The 25,877-nt window shown below is 49.4% G+C and overlaps 1 protein-coding gene across 1 annotated transcript in view; it reads right to left on the bottom strand.

Moving 5' to 3' along the window:
• Positions 1 to 4,632: 4,632 nt before the first annotated feature.
• The window catches only part of LOC119437190 (PR domain zinc finger protein 8), an 89,977-nt gene continuing 68,732 nt past the window's right edge, over positions 4,633 to 25,877 (bottom strand). Inside the window, exons 2-6 of the mRNA XM_037704248.2 lie at positions 20,315 to 20,533; positions 10,906 to 11,200; positions 7,954 to 8,308; positions 6,947 to 7,150; positions 4,633 to 6,175 (exon numbers count right to left, since the gene is read on the bottom strand). Of these exons, the coding sequence (XP_037560176.1) occupies positions 5,635 to 6,175; positions 6,947 to 7,150; positions 7,954 to 8,308; positions 10,906 to 11,200; positions 20,315 to 20,479 (1,560 nt within the window). The 5' untranslated portion in view covers positions 20,480 to 20,533 and the 3' untranslated portion in view covers positions 4,633 to 5,634. The remainder of the gene's footprint in view (positions 6,176 to 6,946; positions 7,151 to 7,953; positions 8,309 to 10,905; positions 11,201 to 20,314; positions 20,534 to 25,877) is intronic.

Raw genomic sequence — 25,877 nt, 5'->3', positions numbered from 1 at the left:
AATTGCTCCCCCCATGGAGTGGGCTTCCATATTTGGAGCCACTGTAAATATGTAGAATAAACCTTTTTTTATCTCGCTCTTACTCCCGGACGTACTCATCCCTATGGCTGAAGGATTACCGGCCTAAACGCTACCCGAGTTTCAACACTACCCAGTCGAAGACCCGACCGCTACGTCTGATACTGATACCGACGCCTGCGTTCTCTCTGTTTTCCAACTGCTCCATGTCGCCGACGAGCAGCGCCATGACCCGTTATTGCGTATCATCATTGACCGCCTGGAATCGTTACTGGCTGACCGGTCCCTTAGCTTATTCATACTTCAAGATGACATACTATACCACCACAACGTTCACCCCGACGGCCCAGCATTACTCCTTATGATCCCTAAACAACTTCGCTCGGCTGTTCTCCACGAACTCCACGACCTCCCCGCTACCGGTCACCTCGGTGTGTCACTTACCTACGACCGGATCCGCCGACGCTTCTTTTGGCCAGGGCTTGCTCGCTACGTTCGAAGATAGGTGGCAGCGTGTGAGAAATGCCAGCGACGCAAGACACCATCGATGCTCCCTGCCGGGTACCTTCAACCTTTCGCAGAGCCATTCCGCAGAGCCATTCTTTCGGGTTGGTTTGGACTTAGTTGGCCCCTTTTCCTGTATCTACCTCTGGGAACAGGTGGATCGCTGTGGCCACGGATTACGCCACGCGCTACGCTATCACCGGAGCGCTTCCTACAAGCTGCGCCACAGATGTCGCCGATTTTCTTCTACGCGACGTGATTTTATTACATGGAGCTCCACGACAACTTCTCACAAACCGTGGCCGGACATTCCTATCAAATGTTATCGCAGATATCCTGCAGTCCTGTGCAACGAGGCACAAGCTATCTACGTCATACCATCCGCAAACAAATGGCCTCACGGAGCGTCTGAATCGCACTCTCACAGACAAGCTCGCGAAGCATGTCTGTTCAGGCCACACTGACTGGGACCTCGCTCTACCGTTTGTCACGTTTTCGCAGAATTCCTCGCGCCACGACACAGTCGGTTATTCCCCATTTTTCCTTCTGTTCGGCCGAGAACCAACCCTCCCTGTTCACACGGCACTGATCAATGAATATACAATGACGCCATCGCCCGCGTTGCCTACGCAAGGGAAATTGCCCGTGACCGCCTTATGAACTTCCAGGAGAGTCAAAGGCGTTTGTACGACCGGCCACACCGAGACGTGCACTTCCCACCTGGTTCTTTGGTGTTTCTGTGGTCTTAGTCGCGTCAGGTCGGCCTGTCAGAAAAATTGCTGTCTCGCTACACAGGCCCATACTGAGTGCTTCGTGCCGTGACTCCCGTCACCTACGAAATCGCCCCTGACGCCCAATCTGCTCACCAGTCCAGTGATATCGTGCCCGTTAAACGACTGAAGAAGTATCACCCAGTCAGTGGTGACATTTATACACTCCGAGACGTCGCTTCTGCCGCCGGGGGATTATGCTACACGTGTGTTGTGTTTGGTCGTTTGAACGAGGTGCGCGGGCGTCATCACTCGAGCAAAGAGGAGGAAGAACGAACTGGACTCGTGCTGTGAATCCAACTAGTCAGCGCTGCAACCGCTGCTGTAAATATAATCTGTACATAGTTTCTCGTTGTTACTGACACTCACGTAATCTTACAAAAACAGTCGGAGAATGTTGTTGAAGATAAGTCTACTATATTACAAGGCGTTTACTTTCTCTTTCAGCGGACTTCAGTCCAAGCAAGCTGCGTGTTTTCTAATTTTACTCGCAGCTAACTTTTTCATTCTGCAAATTCTGAAATCTGGTGACTACATTGCGACAATTTGTACCAAGGTGTCGGCAAATTACCTGCGCTGTCATTGCGTGACGATCAGCGCTAAGAGACTGCCGCGAAGTAGTTCCGCTGCCGGACATTCCGAAGAATGGGCACGTCTTTATCCCAGCACTGCCCACTAGCTGTCTTCAAGTATCAATGGTAATGATGAACCCACAAGCTGTTCAAGACATCAAAGGTAATGTTGCGGTCCATCAGATACAAAATGAGCGCCACATGACTTCCTCAATGCAAACTTCGTAGTTAAACATACTAATAACTTTGTCTTGGTCTGAAAATTGAACCTGGAGCAACCTATTGACAAGGGCAGTCTCTGTAACTTGGGGACTGGAAGATGACAGCGCGAGGATGCTGCCACTATGCCTTCCAGCTTCCAAACTATATGCTCTCGATCTGTAGCATATTGCAGCAATCGGGTAGGGAGCGACGTTTGGTTTCATAACTTTATCCACCTTTGGGGGCGTCCGGAGAACTGATTTGCTTATCATTTGAACAAAATAAGAGAAAAGAAAGATACTACTACCCCAAGCCGGTTTGTATTCCAACAACAGAGATATTTATTCCTTCAAAACCGTGACATGGTCGTCGTCGCACACAAGTCGCGCCGTCTCCTCTCTCGTCTGACACCGAGTTTGTGCACGTGACACGTCGAAACACAATATCTATATCTTCTTATATGTATACATGTAGATGTGACGTGTACAATATTGCAACGCTCTCCGAAACACTTGCACTTTTTTTTTTGGTTTGGCACTGAACCCGCTGGGTTACTACCGGCGCTGAGTCAGCATCTGTTATCGCAGCTCCATCTGGTGGCCAACGGGACAGTAAATAGTATTACTCGGCTCTTTCATACAGGCATTAATACACTGTTTGTCAATTAACATGTAGTGCTGCCACTCAGTTCATATGTTGCCAGGAGCTTCGCACTTGCACTGGTTGACGTGTAAATCAGTTCGTAGCGCTGATGGGAATGCAGAAACCGTTGCGCTTTTCTTTTTTTAACGCTTTCCCGCCTGTACATGGGCGCTAGTCTGCAGTACTTACAACTGTCACTAGGCAATATGTCAGCCGATTCCTGCTGCGGGCGATTTCGCAGTTAGTAGTCGTAATACATGCGAGTGAACGCATATGGTGTTTATATCAAGCATTCATGCTCATTTCTTCGCATGCTCACGCATGTTGCCCCAATTGCGAGTTTCTCAGATGAGGGTAGCCTCAACCCTCTCGTACGCGTTCATTTCCTCACCCTTCTATGACTAGAATTCACTAAATTTCCCCGAATAAAACTATGTGAAATTTAACTATCGTCATTTATTGGTATCCTAATCTGTGAACCACGACGTTGATTTTAACTACACTCACGTGTCCGGGGAGTTTCCTATGGGTGTTTAAAAAATGAAACGAACCAAAGATGAGGACACAGTAACGAACGTCCCATCGAAGTCTCTCAAAAGAAAGGGCACTCTATTGGGGCCAGAACGGGTGGGAAAACCACTTTGGCGAGCATCGTTCACCGTCTGTTTGCGGTTGTCATTACAGCACCTGTTGGATACGCCAGGCTGATTCATACTAACGATGGCTCTTATCTTTTTAATTTCCGTACCGTGCTGTCAGGAACAAGGTGTCCTACTGTGGGGGATAGTGCCCTACAATGAGATAGTGGACACCCCGTATTAAGAGCAAGAATCATGGCTCGAGTACGACGGGAGTATACATCGGCAACAAGGTCTGTACGTTTTGTTTACCTTCAAGACTGCATCTTGCGAACTAGATCAGCAAAATTTCGGTGCGTGCGCTGCAGAGTTGTGGTACGTATCTTAACAGGTGTTTTGCCCATATGAGTCGCGGTAGTTCGATGCATGTGTTTGGTTGAAGCTGCTTATTCAGGGTGACTTGCCTAATGGAGAAAAAAGAAGTTTGGTCTGTTCATGACGAAAATGACAAGACAATTCAAATTCGAAGTAGCTTTGCGCTGAAAGTAGGTAACGAAATTGATCTAACAACAAATAAAATCAACAACACGTACACTAGATGCATGTTTTCATACCTGCGAAGTATACATTACCCTTTTGTAGGACAAGAGAGTTGATTGCACGTAAACATTTCAGATGAAAACGCAAAAGTAAGAAAGCTGCGAGGAAGGACAAATAACGCTGCGATTCCTTTTTGATGGGGCGCAATGTCACTGGCAATCTTCCGGCTGGTAACGACGAGACGAATTTTTCAGCCGTAGACCTGAATCAGCGAACTGCAATAGACTTTCACAGAGATATTGTAAAGTATTTGTTCCCATTTAGAAGTGAAGTGTGGTGTTGTAGTGCCATCTTTCGCCGTCGATGCGGACCGTGAAAAACCGCCATCATACTAATGCTGGCATAATGGTTCCGGCAAAGATGTAACGCAATTAACACGGACACTCTTACATGCAATGAAAAGTGCACTGTAGCGTTTCGTTCCACTGCTTATCTGGTGTCATTGCACATAAACTTGCCACCGTTTACGCAACCGTGACGAGCGGGGTATGTTACGCACCTGCGCATGTAAGAAATATTAGAGTCAAAAGTTTTACTTTTTTGTCGGTTTTCCCTGGAACACATTATATACCACATGTTACTGTTGTCATAGCCTCCTGTTGCGTCCATAACGTACGAGTGGCCATCCTACGTGTCTTAAGGTCCATGATGACCGCATGTTCGAAAAATAAAAGCACGATATCGCTGAATGTTATCGCTGAATGCCTGGAAGCACCTTGCGTCACCACGCCTCGAAAGTACTGTCCATGAGCCATTTCATTACGTCGCAGCTTCTCTCCACAGAAAAAAAAACGATTAACAGTGACTAGGCCGTTATCTGATGCGTTTAGATAACATAAGCACCTCTGCAACATATACTTTCAAGAAAGGTCCACTTTAGTCAATTGTAAATAGGACACCTCACAGATTTCATACCATGCCTGCTTAATTCCACGTCTCAAGGACCACAATAACACACCTCCAGCGCCATAGCAGTTATGTCAACGGGCCAGCCGCTCAACCTGTTATGTGAATTCAGCAAAAAAAAAAGCAAGTTGATTCGCTCTCCTAAGGCGACGGCCATGTCATCGGCAAGCGATTCTTATCCATCTTTCGCACCACAAAAATAACACACGAGACAACGATAAGATGACTAGACTTCCCCATTGCCCAGACAGAGAGTCAGGAGTTCCCCTGAGAGCGCCCAGGAAACAAGAGAACCAGCGCTTCTTTGGCGCCTACAAGAGGGACGTCACCAGGGGCAACACCACGAAAACCAATAGGAACAAGCCACCAGACGGTCCGCGCCGGCCTTTGGCGAGGTGCCGTGCAGGCATTCAGATAACGTCTCACGCTGGTAACGGCGACGAGAAAGGCAGCGCGGACGGCTGCGACTTCTTAAGCGCACACTTTCTTTCAGGCTGCTCTGGTGCTCAGACGTCTACAGTCACCTCCACATAGACCACGGTCGGCACTTGTCAAAACCAAAATATTTTAACGGCAAGTGCACCAGGCACACAACGCCGCTCAGTCCGAAGTGCTCCGTCAATGAAGACCTGTGCCACCGATGATGTCGAGCGCGGACGACGGCACGATAATGAAGACGTCGCGTGCTGCCAACAAGGAAACTACATAGCGCACGACACAGGACTAGCCGCGTTCTCTCTTACAACCTTCGAGAACGCCTCGAGGAGACCAATGCTGGCGCGTGGCGTCTCAGCGGCAACCGTCCGTGCAGCTTGCAGTAGCGAGGGACGCGTCATCACCACGTCACTGGTGAGACGTCATGTGTCGGGTGAGATGATGCCGCTCGCGGAAGCTCTCGTGGCAAATGTGGCAGCGCAGCTTGTCCTCTCGCCGTTTCTTGGCCGGGTCCGGCTCTCGCTTGTGGTGCGAGCGCATGTGATACACCAGGTCGCTGGTCATGCGGAAACTCGTCTGGCACTTGGCGCACCAGTTCTGAGACGGCAGAGACAGCGCTGCCAGCGAGGGCGGAAGGTAGGGCAGTACCGCTGCAGCTGGGTACTGCGCCGCTGCGGCCGCTGCGGCAGCGGCGGCGGCGGCGGCAGGAAGGAACCGTCGCGCGGCTGCCGCAGCTGCGGCTGCTGCCGCTGCTGCGGCCGCCGATGAGTTGTTGCCGGTGGGCGAAGCGTTCTTGTCGTAGACACCGTCGTCTTCGACCTTGGGGTCCAGGAGTGGCCCGAACACGGGCAGCAGCGGAAACTGGGCGCAGAGGGGGCTGGATGGCGGCAGGCCGTACGGAAAAGCGAATGGAAAGCCGCCGGCAACAGGGGACAATCCGGGTGGAGACCTGCGCGGAGGAGACTATAGTTAGAACAAGGAATGTGGAATGTCAAAAGCTGAAAACGTGGCTGTGTTTTCTAGTTGCCTTGATAGTGGATTCCGATAACGAACTCTTAACCGACGTTATGCACAGCGGCACGTGAAGGAAAACAAACAAACCAACAGCAAATCAGCATGGGGTTGAATTCCAAAAGATTTTCTTTCCAGAGTGCTGTTTTCCATTCGCTAGCCGCCTTCGCTAATAATGTGCCCATCATCGGTATTGGTTGGGATTCGCCCTTACGAATAATTCTAGCGTAAGAGCATTTTGTAATTACAGGCCAAGCTTTGTCGTAACGAGAAATACCCTAAGTCGGTGGCGCCACCTGCACACTCATCCGTGGCGTTTAGGTGATTATGTGACACGGAGCCTTTGCCCCTGGTGTTCCTTAAAGTTATGGCACGTCTCAACTCACGTTCTGGGCAACGTGGTTGCCTTTTACAAGCGAAAAATACAGCTCGCCACATGACCACACGTATGGTGGGAGATGCATACGACACGACGCGTGGTATGTCAAGAAGAGGAAGGCTGCTTCGGATGCTGGAACCCGGGTACCTGATGGGAACTTGGTGGATGTGGCTGTTGGTACGACAGGTCATGTGTCGAGTGGCACACGGTACCGTACCAAGTGCCTACTATTTTACGGTCTATTGCTTCGAGACAGCGTCACGCTAGCTGTATACACGTTTTGCATGGTCTGTCGTACAGTGCGCTGCGTGTCATGGAACCGCCACTTACCTGTCAGTTTTGTCGACCTTCTTGAAGGCGCTCGAAGGCGGTGCCATCGCAGCAGCGTCGTCGTCCGCCCTGGCGCGCTTCTTGGAAGGCCGCTTGAAAGACAGGTCATCGGGCACGCAGGCCGCCGCACCATACTCGGACGCCGCCGCCGGCGAATGCGCCTGTGGTGACGCCGTTGCGGCTTCACCTCGCGTAGTCGTCAACCTGTCCATGAGAAAACGGCGCATGAGGGGGCAGTGCCACCGATACAACTTCTTTTTCTCGCTCGCATACATAATAGGCGATGTGACCACTTGCTTAGCGCGAAGCAACGCAGTTCACCACTTTTCATAAGGTACATAGAACGGAGGGTTCTCGTGTTTTTCACAGACCATAGGACTCTTGCGGGAGGGGCTCGCAAAACTGTAATGTAGTTTTGTAGGCTTCCGCTTCGACATATACCAGCTTAAGCTCGGAGACATAGGTGAAGATTGGCTTTTGCAATATTATTTAGTAACCAAATAGGACATCGTAGCCATGGTAACACTTCATACATTGCGTTTCAGAACTAAGCACTCTTCACATATTGCCTGTGGGGAAGGCCGCAGGAAAAAATGTAGAGCCACAGGCTAACACACCCTCACGAATGTCACATGCTGCACGCTACCAGTAGCGTTGGGGAGGTTTAACCATGGTAGCAGAGAGAGAAAAGATGTAGCCTCCTATGGCAAGGACTATGCGCTGTACGCCTATGTATAGACAGATGCGCAGAAGGCAATTCAGCGAACTTCCCGCTTATACTGTGCATAAGAACGAACAAGCAATCTTCCCACTTCATCATCGGTTGAGTTAGCTTGGTTGCATCTAAGGGGGCAGCAGTGTGCTGAGGAAGCACCTTGACGTTTTTGGCATGAGCTATTGTCGCAAGTTTTGTTTTAGCCCGTAACTATACAGCAGCTCCTCCCCTTTCTTCATTCAGAGGGGGGGGGGGAGGGCAACCGACGGGCAGTACAGGTGTGCACACATACCTGTCCAGCGTCAACTTGGCGTCTTTCGTGCTGGCCGCCTGGTGCTTGCTCTCCGTTCCTCCACCACCGCTACAGCAGTCGGTGAGCGAGGCGATGTCGAAGCCCTTGACCTTCCTGGCCGCCGGCAGCGAAGTGGCGGCCAGCGGCGTCCTCGGTTTGGCGTCCAGGCCGGAGACGGGCTCTGGCGCGCCCTCACTCGTCCGCCGTGGCACCGTATGCGGAGGTGGCGGAGGCGGCACCTCGGCCGACGCGGCGTGGTGCCTCGCGGGGCAGCGGTACATGAGGTGCGACACCACCGGGTACGGGTTCGCGAACGAGTCGCTGCACAGAGGACACCGGTACGGCTTCTCGCCACCTGCAGGCAAACAGTGGTATATTCGTGCGTCAGAGCGGCTGTGACGTCAACAGGACGTGGTAAGCTTGCTCGCATGTCTTCTTCAGAGACACGGTCGACTTGTTCGTGCACTTGCGTTTAAATGAATCTGACAAAAGCTGGTCGGGTTGGCTGGTCGGACCTAAATTTGCCTGTCGGGCTCAAGACAACGGAAGAGTCATCATCATCATCAGCCTATATTTATGTCCATTGCAGGACGAACGCCTCTCCCTGCGATCTCCAATTACTGCTGTCTTGCGCTAGCTGATTGCAACTTGCGCCTGCAAATTTCCTAACTTCATCACTCCACCTAGTTTTCTGCCGTCCTCGACTGCGCTTCCCTTCTCTTGGTACCCATTCTGTAACTCTAATGTAAGGGAAGAGTACCGTTTTTTTTTAATTCTTATAACTACGTATTTCTCTTTCCCATTAAGAAATGTATTTAAAGTCTAAGTTGACTCAGCCCCGTACACAACCTGAAAGAAGCATGCCTGTAAAGAACGACGGGTTGCGTAGGCGGTTCGCAGCCGCCAGAAGATCGGTTGGCGCTCGCTGTTTTCTTATCTCAAGGCAGGCATCCCCTGAAATCTCGACCAGCCCCCAAAGAACTAGTTCGCGTAAACTCTGTCATTCAGGCCGACTTCTGGCTGAACTCTCTCGAGCGTCGGGTATGCGAAGGCGTTGTGTGCAGCGGGTGACTGAACTTGAGACTTCGCTTACGGTTCCCCAGCAAAATACTCGGCTAAAGACTATAAGGTCTAGAAATGCCTCCTTGTTTACGACAGCACAATGATGTTTTTGGCTCAAAGATGGTGAATCATTTAAGCTCTGCGTCTACTTAGTCACCAAGCCAAAGCAATAGACGCTGATTTTCGCTCAAGTTTTCTCTTTTACGCGTGCTGCTCACATTCCAGCTTTTCTTTGGGCACGCGACTTCGTCGTGCGCTTTGAAGCTTCCACAACGGCTCCGTAGCTCGCATATAGGGCCGTAACGTTTACACCATGGTTATCTGCCGGTGCAAAGATTATAGTTTGAAAGTAATCAATTCCATTCATACGCTTGTGCGATTAGTAGGCGACCCTAATCAAATGCACATTTCTTTTTCTATATTGATTCTGTGGTGCATTGGAGATGCCGCCTAGTTTAATGCTTTATCAAGTGAACAGTGACCACGCGTTAGAATAAAAAGAAACGTGCTACCACATTACCACACTGCACTGCCGACTCCCACCCGATCACCATCGGTGGATTTATGGTACTCACTAGAGCACTGCACGGGCCGGGTTCTTCAGGCCCGGCTTCAGCCCGAGCCCGAAAGTACCATTTATTCTTCCGCCCGAGCCCGGCCCGGTGACTTTAAACCTGGTCCGTGCCCGGCTCGGACCTGAAAGATTCTGGCCCGCCCCGACCCGGCTTGACCCGGTTCTGTTCGACCAATTAGCCCTTGAGCCTATATACGAAGCTAGGTCGAGTTCTCGGTGGTTGTGAAGATACTGTCATGTCATCAACTGGCACCGGGCGGTCTTCAAGCTGTATCAAAGCAGCTTTTTGCCCTGCGTTCCCTGTTGCTGCCTACTTTAACTGGGTGAGAAATAAACATTTCACTTCATTTTATTGCTAGCCGACCACGCAAAGATTATTATATGAATATTTGGTATGAAAACACACATATATAATGACCAGTAAGGAAAATGGAAAATATGGAGGAATCAGGCTGGCAACAGCCACCGGGAGCAGCACAACGCCTGCTTACATTTAGGGAGGAAGATATAGGAAAGTACATCCGTTGAACACCATGCTCGTGCTTTGAACTGCGATGTGAAAGATCGTACTACATTTTCTAAATAGTTGTGCGACAATATACTACAGCGGAGGTATAGGTGAACACTCCCGTACACATCGCCAGCCATCTCACCTCCCTTTTGAATCTCACATAATCATTGGGATGTACAGTGATGTAACTCAAGCCAATAAGCTTGGCTTGAGGATCCTAGATTACATTCAAAAGGAAAAATTCACTGAGACAATAAAATTTTCTGCATTCTATTTTCTTTGTCACATCTATCACCGATGTTGAGAAATTTTGCAGCATCCGAGCATCCGCGTAGGCTTAAACTATTTATCTATGAACAATGGACTCTTGAAAGTCTAAACATAATTAGGGAAAGCACGAGGAATGCGGGAGACGGAAATTCAAGACGATGAGCAACACGAGAACAAGGGGAGAGCTGGAGCCAAACCTAATTAGTTGGACTAATTGCTCGATAAACTGCGGCAGAATGTTCAACTGACTCGAACGAATAATGAAGAAAATGAATGGCAACCACTAGCGAGTTGCGCTAGAATTGTTCGTATAAGAGCACGTGTCAGCCAACCGTGACGTTTGACACATTTTATTGAAGCAGCTCTTAGGAACGAAAAAAAAAATAATAAAAAATTGCGAATTCGTCCCAAGGTTCGCGGGGCGCGCACTTACTGCACGCCTTTTGACGTGCGTGGACGTCCGTGCGCGCGCGCGTGTGTGTGCACGTGTGTTTGCGTGGCGTGTTCGTTCGTGGGTGAGAGTGCGTGAACGCACCGTGGGCGTTGGTGGTGTTCCTGGGCGCCGCGGGCAGCCTGAGCAAGTCGGCCAGCTCGCGCGAGAACCAGGCGAGCAGCGGCTCGCCCCTCTGCACGGGCCGGCACACGCGCAGCTGCAGCTGCTGCGACGCGAGCGTCACCTCGAGGTTCTGCTCCTGCGGGTGGCGCGCCGCCGGCAGCTGCGACAGCCACCGGAGACGCTCTTCCTCCTCTTCCTCCTCGTGCTGCTGCCGCCGCTGGTCGTCGTCCGGCTCCGGGCTCTCCGAGGGGCGGCCGCGCCAGGCCGACACCGCCTGCGTTTGGAAAGGAAGACGTTGGGCAGGAGACGGACGGTCCGTGGGGCTCCGTAGAGCTTCTGCGCGTGCTCCTCGGAGCCGCGTGCGTGTGGTGCCCGCATGCAGTGCACGGCGATGTGGCGTGATCCGACGCCAGCAGCCATATAACGTTCGGCGCACGCCACAAAGCTAATCTCAACCAAAAAAAGAAAAAAAAGAAAAGAAGCGCGGTAGTGTCGAAAGTAATTCCTTTTCAGCGGGAATATGTAAATGGTTATTGTGAAAGCCGGCGTTGGAAAGGGGTCATCGGTTGTTTTGCCGCCACGCGATGCCAAAACAAACTCTAAGACAAAAGGGCCCTAAGGCAAAAGACAAATAATCGATTAAATGAGGTACTTTGAAAAGTGCATCATTTAATTTTGGCCATTCTGACCTTGGGGAAACGCAAAATACGTAAAAAACTGGCTTATCAGCGATGCTTTAAAGGGGCCCTGAACCATCCCTCTGGCGTGGTTGTGAACATCTCAGCCAAGTTCTGCTGCCGTACGCGGTCCATGGAGCTCGCAAGCGGAGCGCGAAGTCACCTTTTTCTCAAACACTATCGTTTCAAAAGACCCCATGATCCTCGCTTTTTTTCTGTGTGCTTTATTTCGTAATAAAGCACACTCAAATACACGGCTGCTATTGGTCGCTGCGGTCGGCTACACCGCGGCCACCGCGAGGTGCCGCCACGAGTCCAGTGGCTAAGCGACTGCGGCTCGATGAGGACGACCGCATTTGGCTCACGTTAGTGCTTCGTAGGAACCAAATACGGAAGTTCAAAATGAAATTTGAACTGCGCGCCATGGTGACGTTTCCGAGGCGGAGCGTTGTGGCCCCGCCCCACTCCGCCGTAGCCTTCGGAGTACAAGGCATTGAAGGAAGAAGGCGAGCACAACGGAGGCGGTGTTTGATTGCCAATAACTTCGCTTCTGCTGAACGCACTGAAGTACTTTTTGCGACAAAGTGATTCCGAAATAGCCTACTTTCACTTCAAATGTCTTTCTCCACTTCGATAAAAAGTGCTTCAGTGCCCCTTTAAGTTTCGCTTTCGCGTGTTTTTCATCGTTACGGTGCGCGCATCTAATTTCCGCTACATTCCTGCCTGCGCTGTGCTTTTGTTCTACAATCAATAAATATGCGCTCGGGCAAGGCATTTGCGTTCTGTGTAAATCGAGCACGTAATGACGCGCACAAATATTTGGTTACGGAAGAACTTCACGTAGCCTTTGTCACCGCAGTCATACGACTCAGCAAAGATATTCCGTTCTCGAACAAACGGCCTCCTACAGCACCATCTATATGCACTGGTCAAAAGAATTATAGTGATAAGTATGCACGACGGCCAAGGCATTGCGTATTAACTATATGGCCTAATAAAAGGGTAGCCTGACACTGGCCAGTTCGAATGACCCGCTCGCGGCCTACGAAGCTCATTGGAGAGTTCAGACGCGGGTGCGTCGCCCTTCGTTTTCAGTTGCTGACGCGCCGGCGTAGCCGGTCTCACAAGGACGCGTTCGATTAGCGTGGGAAACGGGCCATGCGTGCCAATGTTTAGGTGAACTACAGCCCACGCGGTATTCATGACCCAACATATGCATGTTTGAATATACGTGAAGCAAAACTTTAGTAAAGCGGTTAATAAAACGTTATACAGCTAACGGGGGCACGTACAGTTAATCACGTGCAACTTATCTTATGTGCGTTGGATCTGCGTAATGTATTTTTTTTAATTCTTTCTGTTTGTTTCCCCTCGTTACCCCTCGTTGCGAGGCACGGAACAAATAAATGAGGACAAGTGGCTCTCCGCTATCAAGAGCCCCGATGCCGGGGCGCAACTATGGGCTGTCCAGAGGGCCCACGATGCGGCGGTCGGGCATGGCCTGACTGTCCCAACGTGGGAGCGGCCCGCTGCGCGCTGAGTCGCGTACCTCAGGACGTTCATTAAAGTTTTCCATCCATCCATCCATCCATCTGTTTGTTCGAGTTCGAACGCCATCTGACCCATCCGAGAAAGAAGTTCTTTCGATGAGAAAAACGATTGGCGGATGTAGCGTCAATAAACGGATATGTGAACACTGATGGATGTGCCAATATGCAGACAGGTACGAACATGTACTGAAATATATGTAATTAAGAGATGATTATGCGGGCAGTTGCGTACGAACGTGACGAGAATTAAACGGAACATGTGATACTGGTGATTCACCTGCTGCTGGTGTTTGTTGTAGAGTGGAAAGAAGGATGAGTATACACTCACTCATGAGCATCCGAAGCCAACTAAACTTTACTATGAGGCGCGTCGGTGCTCTCAAACCGCACAGCAACCTTGAATTTATAACCGTGACGTTTCTTAGAAACATCGGTAGCACATACTGCGCACATTGGGGCCGTCATAGTCAAGAGTGCCAGACGACAGTTTGTTAGGTCGGACGGTATAAGTTGCGGTCGCTAACCAAAAGGCTTAAGAGGGAATGGGCGTTTCAAAGTTGGTACACGGGGATTCTTGACCAAAGGGTGGGATTAAGGCAGCCATTTCGGCGTTAAAACGCTTCGAAGAATGTTTTGAATTGGTAAACGCCAAGAACGCACACACACACACACACACACACCACACACACACACACACACACACACACACACACACACACACACACACACACACACACACACACACACACACACACACACACACACACACACACACACACACACACACACACACACACACACACACACACACACACACACACACACACACACACACACCACACACACACACACCACACACACGCACACACACACACACACACACACCCACACACCACACACCACACACACACACACACACACACCACACACACACACACACACACACACACACACACACACACACACACCACACCACACACACACACACACACACACACACCACACAACACCACACACACACACACACACACACACACACACACACACCACACACACACACACACACACACACACACACACACACCAACACACACACACAACACACACACACACACACACACACACACACACACACACACACACACACACACACACACACACACACACACACACACACACACACACACACACACACACACACACACACAACACACACACACACACACACACACACACACACACACACACACACACACACACACACACACACACACACACACACACACACACACCACACGCACACACGCACACGCACACACGCACACGCACACGCACACGCACACGCACACATCTTTCTACCATTCTTAATATGCAGCGAGTAAGATATATTGACATTGCGAAAGTGGGATGTATATTCCTTTGTCTCATTTTGGTTTCTGTTTCGTCCCTATATGAAGGGACAGAATTTAAACGGCAACTTTACTCCGAAGATGCTCGCGATCCCAAAACCTACCAAATTGTTGGTGCTAACGAAATACGGTTATACGGCTAAACAGACGAGCAGACTGCGGAAGCGCATCCTGGCCTGGAGGAGCAAGCTTTTATTCACGGTTCAAACGACTGTCTAGACTCGGGTGTTTCTAGCAGGTCGTCAACGCTTCGATTAGGTCGCACGAAAAGGTCGCCGACGTCCGTTATACAAAAGCCGCCCCTTTCCATTGTTGCGCGCTGTTCGGAATGACAGAGTGTACAATCAATCCCTTGCGCACCGGAATCGCCGAGATCACTGCTATTCGAACAATCAAACGATCCATACAAGAACACAATAGAAGGGCAAAACGAAAACGCGACGCTCGCAGCTCGTTTTCGGTGATCTATAGGAAACGGTCGGGCGTAACGTTACAGCACGGCACGAGTTGCATGAAAGATGACCCTCTTACGAGGCTCTTCGCGATCGACTCTCCTTACGTCGATAATTGTGAGAGATACAAGCCCCAGATTAAAAAAAAAAACAGATATGACCGAGGAAACAAGGTAGGGATTCAACGTGAAGTACAGCGCACGCAGATCGATGCCGTGGCTATCTCGCGCTTTAAAATTTAAATGGACATCCGGGAGAAGACGCACTCCGCGGTAAACAGCGATCAATGCGAAGTCCCGTATGGTCTTGTTTTCTCCTCGGGCAGAGCACACGGAATGTGCTCGAGGTAACGCAAGAGAGGCCTTTACAAAGCGAGAGATCGAACGAGAGTATAGATAACCCGTTCATCTTCGCGCGTATAAGTAGTCACCATAACTGGCGAGAAGACAAAGTGGGGGGCGTGTATAATAAAGAGAGAGGGGAAAAATAAAAGCGGCGTAGAGTGAGCCTTGATCGACTGAAATCGACGCGCCTGGTGAGCCGCCTTTGGGAAAAGCGTATATGTCAAACAATGAGGAAGCGGCGGCAAAAGCGACTAAGAGAGAGACAGAGAGAAAAGAGCGAAGGGAGGAGGGAAAAACCTCTTAATTACCGGTCCCTTGACAGAGGGCCTTGTTTGTTTACATATGTCGCTAAACAGCTCGTCGTTTAATTAGCCTCCGAACCGCGATGGCGACGCCGCCTTTACTTTATTTAGTTCGTTTCTCTCTCTCTCTTCCTCTCTGACCTTTTTTGTTCTAGCGCTTAGCGCGCATGGGTGGTTCGGAACATCGTTTGAAGCACGAGCACTTGGCTGCCCCGAGCCGCCACGCGTGTATAATGTGTACTGTACTTTAGTTTTGCGTTTTCTGTATCTCTCTTTGTGCGCTGACGCCTTCTTTGTCTGGTGCCGCTTGATGGGAGGACGAAGGGCATTTTGTGCGAACTTTGATAAGGCGTCGTACGAAAAAGAAAAAAGAAATGTGAATGCGGGGGGGGGGGGGGGTGAACACCGCGAAGAAGAGGCGGGAGAAGTACTTATTAGCGAGGATAAAAATAAAACAAAAGCAAAAAAAAAAAAAAACACACAAAAACAAACGAATGAAACGGTCACAGCGCTGTGGAGGCTTGGCAGCGATACACCGACCGGCTGCTCTGTAGCTGTGATAAAGATGAGTTCGTTGGTTTATTTTATTTCTCTTTCCATCTTTTTTTTTTTTTTTGTGACCGCATGTCCGCGCGGGCAGGCGGGCGCTGCGTGCTTTGTTGTCTTGCGGCAACTGATGACATTTGGCCTTTTATGTCGGGCAATTCCGAGCAGCAGCGACAACAAAAGCGGTGCCATCTGTTGTACGAAGATGCAACGTGAACATTATTGCGAACGAGTCGCAGGCTACGGTTACATGAACCCAATAAAGTGCGGTTAAGTCGGCTTGTCGGGCCGAAAATTGGTCGTCGGGTTCATGTAAGTCTTAGCGTGTCGGGCCGAGTAAACGTCGAGGCGAGTTCTGTAAACTGGCCTGCAAATACTCACGCAACCCATCTGGCAAGGTCGAGTCCGTGTGTGTCGCCTCGCCTTATCTCACTCGACCCACTGGCGCCGAGTTGGACGTAAACGAAGCTGCAGTTTCTCAATTTGACGGCTCTCTGCGACCGTTTATAATCGCGATGTGAACCTCAACGGACACGTAGTGCTCTTTGTTCGCCCCCTCCTTCCTTTGCACCGGGTAGCAAACCGGACGTGCGTCTGGTTAAACACCCTGCCTTCTCCTTGCTTTCTTCGCATGCTCACTCATACATCTTGGTCTAAAGTCATTTTAGGGCCTATTGTACGAACGAAATGGAATCGAAGCTAAATATTTTTTCTTCTTCTCGACGATGCACGTATAGCAAGCAAAATGTTTACTGATGGAGAGAACAAGAATTAATTGTTACGGCGCGCGCGGTCAATTTCCGCTTCACGCCTACACGGTGATTTTGTTGTACGATTAGTAATGAATATGCGCTTGGGCAACGCATTTGCGTTCTACATAAAAACGCGAGCACGTTATGACGCTCACAAATATTTTGTTACGGAAGAACGTCACGTAATCTTTGTCGCTACAATCGTACGGCTCAGCGGGGATATTCCGTTCTTAAACAAACAGCCTCCTATAGCACGATCTATGTGCACTGGTCGCAGGGAGGATCACGAAGCCTGCAGCGCGCTGTCTGCCCGCTGCTGGGTGACGTGAGCAGAACGTCACCTCGAGGGGCGTGGCCTTGCATTCGCTGCAGCCTAAGGGTTTCAGTTTCGCGCGCTGTGATAGCCGAATATTGTCGTACGACGATTCCGCGATTAAGCGCGTTTTTCTAGATCCAAAAGTTGATACGGCTTGTACGGAGAGCTCGCTTCAATTTCCCAATTACGATGAGCCCGCTGAAACTGAGACCTTAAAAGTTAATAATGAATTTTTGTTAATTAGCGAAGAATGACCATGTGTCACCCGTCACCTCATGGTCGCCATCACCGACGACATGTCTCCGAAGGAAAGCGTCGTTTTATTTCAAAAACGGCAAGTTTTAAGTATTACTTAACCTCTTTTTAAAAACACCCTCCATACACACTGGAATTTTTGGGGTCTGTAACGCCCAAAAAAGCCAAATTATTTAAATAATTCTAAGAGGCAGTTCCTCGACGTTAAAATTTCAAGCTTTAAGTAGGCGCTTTTAATGTTTCAGTCACAAACGTGGTCACTGAATTGAGAGCTTTAGCTTGTCCGTGTAACGCATTACCTTTTACGGAATGCATGCCGGGACACTGAAGACATACGGAAGCAGCGGCGCTGGCAGCGGCACCTTGAGACACTTTCTTCAACCACAAACGTCTGAAGGATTTTTTGCGTTGCATGGGCGTTCTCGTCGAAAGAAAATATACGTACATATACTCAAAGCATGGGTGTCTTAGAAATTATGCTGCAATGGTAGCATGTCTGAACGAATATGGTTAAAACTCTTCAGAGAGTGGTACCACTTGCATCAAATCATTAGAGATTCCTACTATACCTTAAAAAGAACAAAGGGAAAAGAGGGCTTCGCATTTTTTTTGTGACAACCATGACATGCCAACAGACAAGGAAGCCTAGTACATCATAGGGACAGCTATACAAGTAATTAGACACGAGGGGTTAAAAGGTTACGCTAAGTTTACTGCGGCAGCTCGACCCACGGCATCCACGAGGCCTGGGTTGTGGGTTTAATTTAATTTGAATAAAAGTAATTAAATTCTGAGCGACGCCCTGTAGTGTGGGGCTACAGATTAATTTTGACTATCTGGTCTTCTTTAACGTCCACGAGAATGTGGTGGCCAAAGCTGGGAATCGAACCCGCGACTACAGTGCAAGAGTCATCGAGTCACTGCAGCTGGTAGACTCCTAAATCAAACCGAGCCAGCAGTAACGGAAAAAAAACATCGCTTTATTTTTGCTTTCTCGCGCGCGCCGCTCTGACGCGATCCGAACAGCTAAAGTTGTGGTAAGCGTCTATATGCAAATGAACTACAGCCATATATATATATATATATATATATATATATATATATATATATATATATCAGTAGAAGCGTCGGAGTGGCCTAATCACGGTCTGCTAACGCAGGCCTTTTCTAACTATGAGAAAAATCAACGCGTGACTATGCGATCGATTTATATGCATAATGAAAAATGGTTGCATGCATGTAGGCGCGTTCTGTGTACCACGAAGATGTTAATTTGACGTCACCGAATACAAAATAGAGGAATTGTGCGCATAATAGACGCTCCCCCCTAAAAAAAAGAAACAAAAACTGAAGTCATCTATAAACCTGTATTCGATCCCCCGTACGGGTACATTTACGAGCCACAGTGGGCGTGCCCAAATAGATTTTCTTTTGAATTTTGATATGTAGAAACAATAAGGCAATGCGAGATGAAAGTGGATGAGAGCCGAGCCCCCATCTCCGGCATTACGTCTGCGATGCTCTACCATTCCGCTACCACTTTTCCGGGTATTAGTACCACGGTAGTGTATGGTAGCAGCACCACTGACGGCCATGGCCGGCGGATGTGGAACATCCTTTCCACTGCAGACGTCCCGTAGTACGTGAACGTAGGAGCAGGCTACTGGTTAATAAAGCTTCGTTTTGCTACCTCAATGCAGCAAGGCAAGACCCATGCTATGCAATGAGCGAGAAGAAATGAGGGGGGATCCGAAGGGCTCGATTTTTTTATGGCGATAACAATTATATGAACGCTTCAACCGGATTCCTGCCGTCGGCGTCGCCGTCGTCGTCCGCCGTCACCATCGTCGTCGTCGCCGTCGTCGTCCGCCGTCGCCGTGAGGTTCCGTATAGATTCCAAGGGCGATAAAATCGTCGCCGCGCGCCGTATGCGCGAGCGAAAGCGCGCGGGGGACGCGCGCTATCACGGTGGGCGAACTCTCCCGCGCGCTATCACGGAGAGCGAACGGACGGCGGAAAGCAAACGCGACCGTTGCGCGAAAGGCCGTGGGGGTATGGGAGGGAGGGAGGCGGGGCGGCGCTGTGCTCCGGCACCAAAGGCGTATCTTGCCACTCAATCTCCCACGCGAAAGCAAGAAAGCGGGAAGGCAGCGCGGGAAGGAGGGGGGGAGGGGGGCAGCTTTTCCCTCTGCCAACAACTTCTCCTCTGCGCAACTCCTCTGCGCAACTCCTCTGCACTTTGCCTGCGTTGGCGGTCGCCCGCACCGTCTCTTATCTCCACACGGCTCTGACCTTTGTATGCGCTGTGCATTCGCCGCTCAGTTTCCGTTGAAGCGATAGACCGCGCGAGCCTTCGCCCGCTGCGGCGTTTTGGCAGTCGTTGTCTGCGGTCATTCAGTGTGATCTATTCATGTTTGCTTGTGCGCGCTGACACCACGATTGTTAATTCAGTTAGTAAGCGAATGTGTCCAAGTTTATGCAGTCGATAAAACCATTATCCCTACTCCGAATAGCTCTCTACTAATTTGCTATCGCAATCGATGCTTCGCGTTTCGGGCGAAACTACGACATTTTTTGTTAAACGAGTTAGACGAGCACGCAACACACACGCGCATCGTTCGTGTCGCCTCATTGTCGAAGTCGCCGCTGGTCTTATTTTTTTGTCCTTTTGTATTGTAAAACGTTCACCGTTATCCAAAATCACCTATAGCCCACTTTCAAGTCATATATATATATATATATATATATATATATATATATATATATATATATATATACCACGTACCTTGACGGCGGCGTTGGCCGGCGCAGGCGGTTCGTCGAGGCAGCGCCACGCGAGCGCCGCGAGCGGGTCCACCCCCGCTAGGCCTAGCGGCGGCACGGGTCCCAGGGAGTCTCCGGGGCTGAGCGGCTCGGCGGCCACCAGCGACAGGCGGCGGTCGGCGGCCATGGCCGGCGCGCGCCGGCCGCCTACCACGGCACCCACCCGCTGGTCGCGGACACCCTGCGCAACACCCGACACGGCACGTTATACGTCACGCTCACCGTATATACGAGAGAGAGAGAGAAAAGGAGTAGCAACAACGGTGTGCTGCATGCCATTCCTTGCCGCCTCAGACGACGAATTGAGATCATGCAAAAGACGGTTTTCGCCGACATGCCTAAGACAGAGGAGAAGAACGAAACTGCATGCTCGCCCGAATCGACGCCATAGCTTCAGTAGGTATGACTGACCAGGTATGACCGACGATGGAGCCACTGCGCACGTTCAACGGGGTCTGCGCGAACGCTGGCATGACCACCTGTCGATTGATGCAGAGGCTCCCTGTTTGGGCCGTCGTATAGTGAGCCGTTATCTTGAAAATTCGACAGTGGCAAAGAGGTGATCGCCCCACGTCTCGTGCACACCGTACATTATAAGGAGCGTTAATGCGGTTTTCGCCTCACGGTGATGAGGATACGAGGGACGACTTCTGGCTGTAGCTGCCGTCGAATGTGACGGACTAACGTTTTGGTTCTCAATTTGGTCTCGAAAATTTGTGGCGTTATAGCCTCTGCCATGATTTCGACTTCGGCGGTGGAAATGATCAATGTTGGGAAACAAAGTTCTGTTTAAAAATACATATACTAAATTTGGTACGCATAAGCCGAAGACATGGATCGCGTGGCTTCCACGTTGCTTGTACGTAAATAAAGGCGGCCCGCAAAATAAGAAAGCAAGAAAAGAGTTGGAAACACTGCCCGCTAACAAATCCTCAGACAACACTTTGGCTTTTCCTGGAGATCAGCACTTTATTTTCCAAGCGAGCTACTAAGTGTAATATATTGTCCGCTAATATTTCCTTGCGTACTCTGTTTTACTTTTTGTCATTTATCTTTTTCCGCCGGATAAAATATTAAATTATGGGGTTTTACGTGCCAAAACCACGATCTGATTATGAGGCGCACGGTAGTGGGAGACCCCGGAGTAATTTTGACCACCTGGGGTTCTTTAACGCGCACTTAAATCTAAGTACACGGGTGTTTTCGCATTTCGCCCCCATCGCAATGCGGCCGCCGTGGCCGGGATTCGATGCCGCGACCTGATAATACCCGCTGTCAAGTTATCACTCGGCGGTGCATGACGCGTCTATTGTGTTCAAATTTCCTTAGTGTTGTCGCCGATTCTCTAGTGAAAGTGTCGCGTCTAATAAGATTGCGAATGTGCGCGAGCAAGCGCGATTACTCTGGAATGTCTCGTGATGCTCGTAGAAATAGCGGTTGGACTTGGCCCATGAGATTCACATTCGACGACCCATGACTGTGCTAGCCACTAACATTTGATTTGAATGTTTCTTGTACTTTTTTAGTGCAAGTTCGCAAAAAGTTAGACTCTTAACTCGCAGTTTTAACAGTATTACTGCCTAAACTGTGAATTAAGAGTCTAACTTTTGTTAAGAGTCTAACTTTTGCGAATGTGTCCCCATGCATCGGTGCTAAGGTGTGCCTCTACGTTAAAAAAAAAAAACGACTTGTGAAGATTTTTTGTCTTTTTTTTTTGCGTACTTGCGCGCGTGTGTGTGCGTTCTTGCGCGTGCGTTCTTGCCTTGTGGAAGCCGCCCAGTCGCATAATTAATTGCCACGCGCATCTGGGCAGGAAATTCTGTAGCCTCGTTTTTCGAAGACACCGCCGTGTAGGAATAACGCCCTGAGAAAAGTTGGGTTTTGTGTTTCAAGTTACAAAGGCGGTGACGACACATCATTCTGTTGTGAACAAGGCACCCGTGATTGTGAACAAGGCACCCGTACTGGGCGCCGAAACGTCAATCTGTTGTTTTTGTGTTCTTCAGTTGGTGAGTGTACGTTTATACAGCCATCGTTCTGCCAGTATGCAAATTCAAGTTGCTCGAGCAGCTTGAATTAGCTGCGGTCAGCGACAGCTGACAGAGAACGGGAGCGTCGATCACGAAAGTGGCCAACGCGCATGACGTCCTTTTCCTTCGTGCAAGAACTCATGCGCAAACAACCGCGCTATGCCCTCCGGATTTGTATCGGAATATCGACATCGTGAAATATGTAATCACGGAAGCCTTCTTAACGAAAACTAACTCGAGTTAGAAGTTTCTCCGAAAAGCGTAGAAAATCGAAAACTGGGTGCTATATAACGCTGGCATTAGAGCGAATAATACTTTTTTTTTGCTTTGTATTTGTCACAACTTTCGAGGCTCTTCGGCAGGCTTCAGATCATAAAACAGGAGCTATAATTTTGAGCGATCGCCTCGCAGCTCACAGCGGAATTTAATTTTTCTGGCGCTCTTTGCTGCACACAAAGGACCATGGGCCGCGCCAGATTTAATGTCCAATAAAAGGGAGAGAAGGAGCGAGAAAGAAAGAAAGAAACAATGGGGAAAAAGACAGACATAAAACTGAAAAGAAAGAAAGAAAAGGAAACACTGCTCAGGTTCGATCGGCGCCACGCGCAGCTTTTACACACCGCAAGGTGTTTCGCCAGCGGAAGCTGCTCTTTCCGCAGAACTCGTATATTCCCGGCCACATTTCCTTCTGATATTTTTTCTTACCTTCCTCTTTCCGCATGCAGAACTAATGTAATCAATAGCAGAGCGAGGCTGTAGATAACGGCGGGGTCGCACGCCATCTCTGCACCAGAGAACGAGGGGCAGCGGGAGAACAGGGGGGGGGGGGGGGGGGGGATATAGCACTATAGTCACAACCGCCGAGTGGGCGCGGGAAAGATATGTAAAATAGTGCAGCCATCTAAGTAACATAGAGAAAGGGTGCTCGAGAAGAGGACGTCCACGGAAGAAAAAAAAAAGAAAAATGTTGGCGATCCAGAATATCCACGATCGCGGAGATGTTACACGCTAATAGAGGGAAGAAGCCAACGTGCTCATATAGTATGTGTGCACGCACGCACGCACGTACACGTAGGCGGGCAATGAAAGGCAACTCAATGTCGAGGGGGCGAGAAAGTACGAGAAGAGGCGAGAAGAGGGGATCGGAAACGACGACATACGCAAATAGAAGCGCGACAGCGAAGAAGACGGGAAAGCGCCATTTTCGCTTATGGATCGTGATCTCCTAAAGCCGGTTGGCCTGGCCATCTTTTCTTTTTTTGGCCGCTGCCTATGCCGCCGATTCCATTAGAGAAGACAACGACAAGTGGCGAAATGATCCTGGGAAGCCCAGAAAAAAGAAAAATTAACAGGAATAGGTCTCGCAATGACGACCTCTAGTTATTGCAGACTTTTTTTTCCGTTGATAACTCGGTACATTGGTGTACAGTTCCTGTCGATGAGTTCCTTTATTTCCTTTCCTTTTATTTTATTTTCTTTCGTGGCGTGTTCTGCTCCTGATAGACTCCCGGCGTGCACAGCGAAACGACAAAGGAGACGTATTTATCATCACTCTGTTCTCTTTCAACGCGCCGTCTCACCAGTGCTCGGAGGGAGCTTTTTCTTAAAATTTATTTATCGCCTCGAAAATCTCTTCCTTCCCCGCGGCTCTTCTGCTACGCGATCAGGGCGAGTGTATAACTTCGTAGACTAAATGCTCAACTTCTCGCTCTCTCTCTTTTCTCTTTCTTTTTCTTTTGCGCTCTGGTCTGTTTTAATTGGTTAATCATGGTATTTGAAACTCTCCTCTCCACCAGCTCCCGCGCCCTTTTCTTTTCTTCTTCAACAAAGTGAAAAGGACAGAGGGCGGGAGCGTTGTGCAAAATGACCCGAGTGCCGAATTTCTTAGAATATGAAAAACGTGCTAATTTCTCTGCTGTCGTGAGCAAAGTATAACGATAACGTAAAAAAGAAAAACTTGCACACACAGGAGAATAGAAGAGAAAGAAATCGTCCAGTTGAGAGAGAATAGATAAAAAAAAAACAATAAAAGAGCCCAACGGTTCTCAGAATAGACGATCATCGTCCCGTATACGCCGTAAGTCATGATTCCTGGCCCTGTGTGGGTGCGTTTTGTTTTCTTTCTGTTTTTTTTTTCCTCGTGGTTGAGCGGTGAACGGGGACACATGACTGGACAGGTCTCATCCCGGGCGGCCATACTTTGCTGCTTTATCAGCGGTCGATATCGACAAAGGGAAATGGTGAAACAAAAAGGGACCGACGAAAGAAAAGAAAGGACAGTGACAAAAAGAAAACCGATGAGTAAAAGCTGAGTGGGGGTATACACCGTCGCCAGTTCTTCCGTCGAAATAGATCGTGTCCTATAGGACACGTTTAAAAAGCTTCACGGAGTGCGCAGCATTTTTTTTTCTCTTCTCGTCCATAACAGGCAGCAGAAAGGATCAGGAAGAAAGCGCACTATGGAATTTTGAGAATACGGAATCTTCGCGAAAATGCGTAAAAATAGTGAAAATGAGAATGGAGAGGGGAAAAGAATAGCGTCCGCGCTTGGCGGAGAAAGAAAAAAAAATGCTACGTCATGGTATCAGCGTGACACCTTAGAAATGTGTGGCCACGAAGGAGTGCAAGCTTGGAGCTTGTGTCTGCTGTGCGTCGTCGGTGCAAACTTGAGTCTGTGGAGCGCTGTGGGAAAAATCAGATGCGACGAGGAATTAAAGCCGTTTTCTGCAAGGAGAAGGGAATTCTTGGGCATTATTCTCAGGATCGCGATATTCGTAGGAAGCTTCTATTACTCTACTTCGTCGCTATAGCTCGGTCTCACCTTTTGCAGTGCCGTTACTATCAAGTGCTATACAGGAATAATATACGCAGAATGTACAAAAAAATCACTAAAAAGCTCTTAAGTATATCTCAATAAACAGATAATTCGATAAACTCAGTAGGAAGTACAGCCCTTGTGTTCCTCCTTCTCCGTCCTTGTCTACTTCGCTGCATTAGTTTCCGTTTCAATTGTACTATCTTTTCCCCCGGTCCCGAGTTTGACATACCGATCACCAACTGTCCCCTACCCTCTTATTCGACATAGGTAATCGCCACTGCCATTCCCTCTATCAAACAGGGATTGAGGAAAACTATCAGACGAGCGCGGCGGTGTGGTTATAGATGCAGGGCTCTTTGGCTATTTGCGCTATGCCTTTAATTTCTGGGGGTATTTATCTCTTCTCTGGGATGTCGCACTTTCGCCCATGAGTAGCATGTTACTCTGTAACAGTGATCGAGACGGGTAACATTTTTTTTTTTTTACAGCGAAGCTGTTAAGGGCTGACTCTTCGATGGTCGCGTCCGGGTGCAGAAAAAAACTCTCATTGGCCGCATGCTGTAGGTACGAGTGAAAGCTCACGAGGGATGCGCGATTTCACGGGGAGCGAATGCACGGCGCAGAGCAAACGCCACTTCTTCCGTCGCGCGAAAGGCCGTGGGGGGACGGGAGGGAGG

Source organism: Dermacentor silvarum, chromosome 1 (genome assembly GCF_013339745.2).
Source record: "Dermacentor silvarum isolate Dsil-2018 chromosome 1, BIME_Dsil_1.4, whole genome shotgun sequence".
Taxonomy (NCBI): domain Eukaryota; kingdom Metazoa; phylum Arthropoda; class Arachnida; order Ixodida; family Ixodidae; genus Dermacentor; species Dermacentor silvarum.
The sequence above is the reverse complement of the archived record's forward strand: the minus strand, read 5'-3'. Positions and strand labels throughout refer to the sequence as shown.